Source organism: Dromiciops gliroides, chromosome 3 (genome assembly GCF_019393635.1).
Source record: "Dromiciops gliroides isolate mDroGli1 chromosome 3, mDroGli1.pri, whole genome shotgun sequence".
In the NCBI taxonomy this organism is placed as follows: Eukaryota; Metazoa; Chordata; class Mammalia; order Microbiotheria; family Microbiotheriidae; genus Dromiciops; species Dromiciops gliroides.
The window spans coordinates 569,303,795-569,310,751 of record NC_057863.1 but is presented as its reverse complement, the minus strand read 5'-3'; the positions used below and the strand labels follow the sequence as shown (position 1 = coordinate 569,310,751).

General features: G+C 40.8%; 1 protein-coding gene across 1 annotated transcript; it reads right to left on the bottom strand.

Annotated features, from left to right (window-relative positions):
- Window positions 1-4,791: 4,791 nt before the first annotated feature.
- LOC122749274 (60S ribosomal protein L34-like) lies at window positions 4,792-5,215 on the bottom strand. Its single transcript, XM_043995550.1, has one exon. It carries the CDS (start codon window positions 5,199-5,201, stop codon window positions 4,848-4,850), a length of 354 nt encoding a protein of 117 aa, XP_043851485.1. The 5' UTR covers window positions 5,202-5,215; the 3' UTR covers window positions 4,792-4,847.
- Between the last annotated feature and the right edge of the window lie 1,742 nt (window positions 5,216-6,957).

The window sequence follows — 6,957 nt, the reverse complement described above, 5'->3', positions numbered from 1 at the left end:
ATTGAGCACCTGCTGTGTGCGTGGGCTAGGCACTGGAAGATACAAATGCAAAGCATCAGACAATCGCCTCTCTCATAATATACATGGCTTCTGTTTCTTAGAGAGCTCACATCCTGTTAATTAGAAATAGAAAAGCATGTTGACTTGGACACTCAATGAGCTAGGGGACTAGAAGAGATAGGGGAAGGAGCCCATCTCTTCTCATTGGCCCTTATGAAGATAAGGTTACACCTATTAGGTACAGGCCTAATTCACAGTCAGCAGGAGAATGCTCAGCTCAAGACAGGGGCTTCTTGAAGACTTAGCAATAATTGCTCTTCCTGGTGGCACCACTATCTCTCCACTCACCCAATTTTACAACCTTGGAGCCATCTTTGACTTTTCTCTCTTTCTCAACTCCCATATAAAACAATTGCCAAGTCTTGTCAATTATAGATTTGGAGCTAATTCATAGGCTCATAGATTTGGAGATATGAAGGACTTTAGAGGACATCTAATCCAAACCCCTCATTTTACAGATGGGAAAGGGAAGCAGAGAGAAGTAAAGTGGCTTACGAAAGGTCATAAAGATCACAAGCAGCTGACCCAGTGTTCAAATCCAGGTCCTTTGACTTCCATTCCAGTTCTTTTCCCACTGTCATTCAGTTAGCAAATAGTTATTGTCTTTACTTTGTACACTGCCTGATGCTAATCTTACTTCTACAACACCTCACATCTATCCCCTTTTTTCCACTTGCAACCTCTACCCTGGTACAGTACCTTTATTGCCTCTCATGTGGATTCTTCTAACAGCCTTTAATCTCCCTGCCTCTATTCTCATCCCTCTCTAATTCATGCTACACACAACTGCCAAATTAATATTACTTAAACACAGATCTGACCATGTCACTTCCATTACTCATAATTTTTCATTGGTTCTCTATTGTCTCTAAGATAAAATACAACTTCCACAAATGGTTCCCACTTATATTACTTCTCTTCATTACTTTTTGTTTTCTGACAACCTAGAGTGATTAAAAGTGACAAAGACAGTTGGTGGGATGATAGGGATCATTAGGAAGAAAGGTGGCAGGCCTGGATTGGAAATCGGGAGACCTGAATTCTAGACCCAGATCTACAGCTAATGAGTCCCTTGGAAAGTCACTTCTTTGTCTCTCTGGGACTCTGATTTCTCATCTACAAATGGAGAGGTTGAGCTAGATGACCTCCACCATCCCTTCCAACTCTAAAATTCTATGAGATAAGATAGTATAGACATACTTTCTGTGTGAGGGGAAGGTGAAATGGGTAAAAAGGAAATCATAAAGGTGAGGAAAAAGCTGGAAAACAGGATCAAAGTTAGCCAAATACTCACACATGCCCCTGTTTCTCTACTCCTTCTCAGTATCCTTTAATGATCCCTATCATGGCCCCTAATAGTGGGTGTCTCCAAATGCTTGACTCCAAAGCTTCTTCTCTTCCCCCTCTATACTCTCTCTCGTTGACCTTATTGGCTTCCATGGGTTTGTTGTCATCACAATAAAGATGACTTCTTTTCTCCCTTATGAGATCCAGTTACACATCTCTAACTACTCATTGTAGATTTCAAGCTGACTACCCCATAAGCATCTCAAACTCATAGTGCCCAAACCAGAACTCATTCTTTTACTGCCCAGGCCCATTCTTTTTCTGAAGTTGCTTATTTCTCTCAAGAACAATACCACACCAGGATCACAGTCTTAGACTCCTCATTCTCCTTCCCCAATACATCCAATCAGTTGCTAAATCCTATGGATTCTACCTCCACAATATTGCTCACACCCACACCCTTCTCTCCACTGAGGTGGGTGCCACCATCATAGTTCAGGCCTTTATCATCTCTTGCCTAGAATATTTTAATAGACTCCTAATTTGTGTCTTTTCCACTCTTTAATCCATCCTATAGACAGAGGTCAAAGTGATATACCAAAAGCACAAATCTGACCACATCATTCCCTCGCTCTCTCAATTCCAAGGATGGCTCCCTACTCCCTTAAGGATCACATATCTCCCTTGGCCCTTCATGAGCCATCTTCAACCTACCTTTTCAGATTTATTATACATTACTACCCTTTTAAATTTTATAACCCGGGGTGGCTAGGTGGTGCAGTGGATAGAGCACCGGCCCTGGAGTCAGGAGTACCTGAGTTCAAATCCGGCCTCAGACACTTAACACTTACTAGCTGTGTGATCCTGGGCAAGTCACTTAACCCCAATTGCCTCACTAAAAAAAAAAAAATTTATAACCCAGTCAAATGGTCTTCTTACTGTGCCTCAAATAAAACACCCACTCTCCCATCTGCATGCCTTTGTACAGGTTGTTGTGTCCCATGTGTGGTATCAACTTCTTCTTCCCCTTCATTTCTCAGAATCACTAGTTTTCTTCAAAGCTCAGCTCACATACAACCTCCTATATAAGCCTTTCTGGACTTTACCCCACCCCTCTTACCTACTAGTACTACTTGAAAAATTTCCTTCTGTTTATTTTTTATTTACTCATGTATACATGTTGTCACCCTCTATGGATTGTAAGCTCCTTGAAGATGGGGATTGTTTTATTTTTGTCTTGGATATCCCTAGCACCTGGAAGAGTGTCTGTTGCATAAAAAGTCACGGAATCGGGGGCAGCTAGATGGCACAGTGGTTAAAGCACCAGCCCTGTATTCATGAGTACCCGAGTTCAAATCCGGCCTCAGACACTTGACACTTACTAGCTGTGTGACCCTGGGCAAGTCACTTAACCCCCAGTGCCTGAACAAAAAAACAAAAAAACAAACAAAAGTCACGGAATCATAGGATCATACAAGTAAAGTGGAAATGGCCCTCAAAGACATATTTCAGATGAGGAAACCAAGGCCCAACAAAATGACTTGCCCAAAGTCCCAAAGTGAGTCAGCAACAGGGGTGAGATTTAATAAATATTTATTGATCGGTGTATTATTGAAAACAATGAGGTTCTCAGCTAGATGATGCCGAATAAATATAAGCGCAAAAGGAATTCAGAGAGGAGAGATCGATGGGTACTGGAGCAGCTGTCCAGGAGAAGTACTTCAGCCAATGCCATCAATGACCATTATCAACTGCCTGCTGTAGATCTTGGCTGATCTACCTTTGTAGTCTAGATTGTAAACTCAAGGACAGTGACTACGACTCAGTCTTTTACAGTGCTTTGCAGGTTTCACTTGTGCCCCTACTTTTATAGAACCAAGTCCAATGTCAATTACCCTGCTCAATAAGTATTAATTGAATTAAGCTGCTGAATTACAAGAACATTCATCATTTTAAAAGGGACCCAGACACTACACTGGAACATTTTAAAATGGGGCCAGATGATTCAGTTATGCTTCCCAAACATCAAGCACATTTATTCTTTGTGTGACAAAGCTACTCATGACACCCTCAGATAAAAGGTTTCTTGCATTTACCATCAGTCCCATCTCTACCATCATTGACCAAGTGTCTCTTCTTCAGGGGCTGCCCCAGGAATTAAATCTTAGGCACATACTCCTGTTCCATAGGTCCTCTATAGCAGATCATCGAGGACGCCATATAGTCATTCAACCATTTACAAAACAAAATTCACTTAGTTATAGTGCCAGGAATCCCAGGACAGGAGCCCTATACAGATAGATAAATGACAGGGTTAGTCATAAATTCCACTTGACATAGCTTAATGCCAAGCTGACTTTTTGAATTCTAACCTGTTTCATCACCAGGTCAGCCTACGAATTCTTAGCCCTTATCCTTAGGAACACTCAGTCCTTTCTAACTACATTTCAGAGCTGACCCATGGCTCCAGGTCAAAACTCTGCCTGTTCTTTGTTACCTATAAAAGCCCAACGCTATCTATTTTCTTGGATTCTGTGATTTAGAAGTCCCTCACTTTTCTTTCTCTATGCCTCCCATCTTGGGGCAAGTTCTATCAGCACACTATCCTTCCCTTGCCTTGGCTTAGAATTTCTTCAAGAATTCTTTCTCTCCTCTATTTACTGCTGTCCTTACTGGTAAGAGTCTTTGCCAGATTCCTTCTTGCCTGCCTACAAACACATCCTTATCCTTTACTCTCACTTGACCCTACCATTTCCTCAAATTACCATCCCATTGATTGCTTCAGAGTCATAAAATTGGAAAAGGGAGCTTCAAGAATCCACTGGCCCTATGAAAGGAAAAAGATCAATAATCCATGTCTTGAATACTTTGCTTTGTATTGTTTTGCCAATCATCTATCATTTTAATAGGATAAGAAGTAACTGTGTGATTTATAGTAAGAACATAAGATGGGAGGAGATAGGACAGATATAGGAGATGGAATGCCAGTTCAGAAAACAAAAACTAGACCAATCTGGACTGATAGTGCAAGGGGAACAATGTGAAATGCTTTTGACAAGGTAAGTTGGAGCCAGGTTGTGGAGAGCTTTAAATTCCAGGCTGTTCTAGAAGCTCTAGGGAGCTACTGGAGGTTTTTGAATAGGGGAGCAACATGGTAAAACCTATGCATTAGGATGGTATTTTTACCAACTCTTTGGAAAGAGAGGATACAAGAGTCAGGGAGATCAATTATGAGGTTACTGCAAAAGTCCATGGAGAGGTGATAAGGGCCTGAACTAAGCAGTGACTATACGAGTTGGGGTGAAGGTATGGATGAGAGATATGTTGAGGATGGAGGCTTAACAATACTTGACAATTAATCTCATATGGAGGGCTGATGGAAAAAGAATATTTAAGGATAACTTCAAGATTGTAAGTCTGGATACCTAAGAGTTTGGTGATTCCTTTTTTTTTTTTTTCACATTTTAATTTTCTTTATTATTCAAAAAAACATATCCTTTTTATTTACTTTTTTGACTCTGTGCCTGTGCCTTCAACACCTTCACAACAATTTTCTGCTCCTCAATCAGGAAAGCACGCTTGATCCTGTCACGGACACATTTAGCACACATGGAGCCACCATAAGCCCTGCTGACATGCTTTTTGGTCTTTGATAGCCTCATAAGAACTTTAGGTCTCACTGCACGAACACCTCTAAGTCTTCCTGGGCACACACCACAGGCTGATTTTGGTGCTTTTCCAACTTTCTTAGTATAAAGGTAAACAATTCTGTTACCTGGGGTTCGTGACAGCTGAGTTTTGTTGGAAGCTGTGTTGTAGGACAACCTACGGCGATATGTCAGACGCTGAACCATTGTAAATTTCTGTCGAGTCCCTCACCGGAAGAGAGAATGATAATTCCTTTTAATAGAAAGATAACAGAGTTTATTTTGGCTATGTTAAGTTTGAGATGCAGAGAGGACATCCATATGCAAAGGTATAGAAAGAAGGATGAGTTCAGAAGAGAGGTCAGGACTAGGAGATAACTTGAGGAGATTACCTTTCAAGCTGTCCTTGAGGGGTGGAGTTGTTTCTCGTGATATTTCAAAGGGCAAATGCTGTCCACAGGCCCCAATGATACAGATTGCTAGACTGAACTATTTGTATGTTATCTTAGATCCTAACCCAGATGTTCTCTTGCTCACTTTACCCTTAGGACCCTGGTACTGACCTTTACCAATATCTAGTCACCATGATTCACTTCTCTGTAACCTATTCAACTTTGAGATCTGCTTCCTTTTACCGATTCATCCATTTACTTTATTAAGCACCCAACAAAGCATTTTATGCCAAGTGCTAGTGGAGATGCAATTTTAATGAAGATATGCATCCTGCCCTCATAGAGCTTTGGTAGTTCTGAACTTCTTGAAACTGATCTCTTTTCTCATTAGAGCACATGACAGTCAACCTTTATTAAGAGGTTCTTCATACCTGACCCAGTCATATTCATTTAGCTCCTAACTTCCTCCATTCTTCTACCTCATTTGCCAGTCATTAATCAGTGTCAACTGTGTAAGGGTATTGACTGAGCTTTATCTGGCTGGGGTGAACACCCCCTGAAACAAAGCAGGTCCACCACTTGCCTTTAGAAGATAACTATGTAGGAGATGATTTGTGTCGTCTTTTCTAAAAAGATCTCCAGGGATGGAAAGGTCAGAGCCTCCCACACAAGTTCATTCCAAGGAGACAGAATGTACTTTTCAGGTATTTATTCAGAAAACCAGGTAAATATTTGCCTCAGGGATGTCTAATGGATAGAGTGAATGTTAGTGGAGGAGAATGGATTGTTATCAAGATGTTGACTAAAATAGCATAGGACATGGTGTAGAGAGACAACCAACGTAGTTACAGAAACTCTTTGAGGATATTTCCAGATGGAAAATTAAGCTTGCTAATGGAGCATGGCATGTTCTAATCAATCCTAGTCATATGGAAGAGAGATTAGACTTTTGCTTGGTCCCAGAAAGAAGAAACAGGGCCAATGTGGCCATTGAAAAGGTTGATTTCATCTCAGAAGAGGGGTGATGTTCATGAATGACAACCTCTGATACAATCAACAAAATTGTACTATTAGCATATTGGATGGTAGCAATTTTTAGTCACTTTTGGTTGAGTTTGGGTAAGTTATGGTGAGTTACCGGTTATGGTTACTGAGCCTCTGAACAAGTGTCTTTTTTCTCTTTTTAAATTTTCTTTGAAATAGTCTATTGACAGGCATAAGTTGGAGGAAACACTTGCAAAATGCACCTGTTAGATCCAAAAGACTATGATTTTTTGATAAAACTTACTGTTTATTGATTAGAGGCTTTAGCTTTTTAGGTGTCATAGAATGTGTTTAGAAATTGCCTGAGATGGGGGCAGCTAGGTGGCACAGTGGATAAAGCATCAGCCCTGAATTCAGGAGGACCTAAGTTCAAATCTGACCTCAGACACTTGACACTTACTGGCTGTGAGACCCTGGGCAAGTCACTTAATCCTCATTGCCCTGCAAAAAGAAAAAAGAAAAAAAAAAGGAATTGCCCGAGGCTAATTTGTATAACAGTGCTATTTTACTGAAATTCAAGAGTGGGG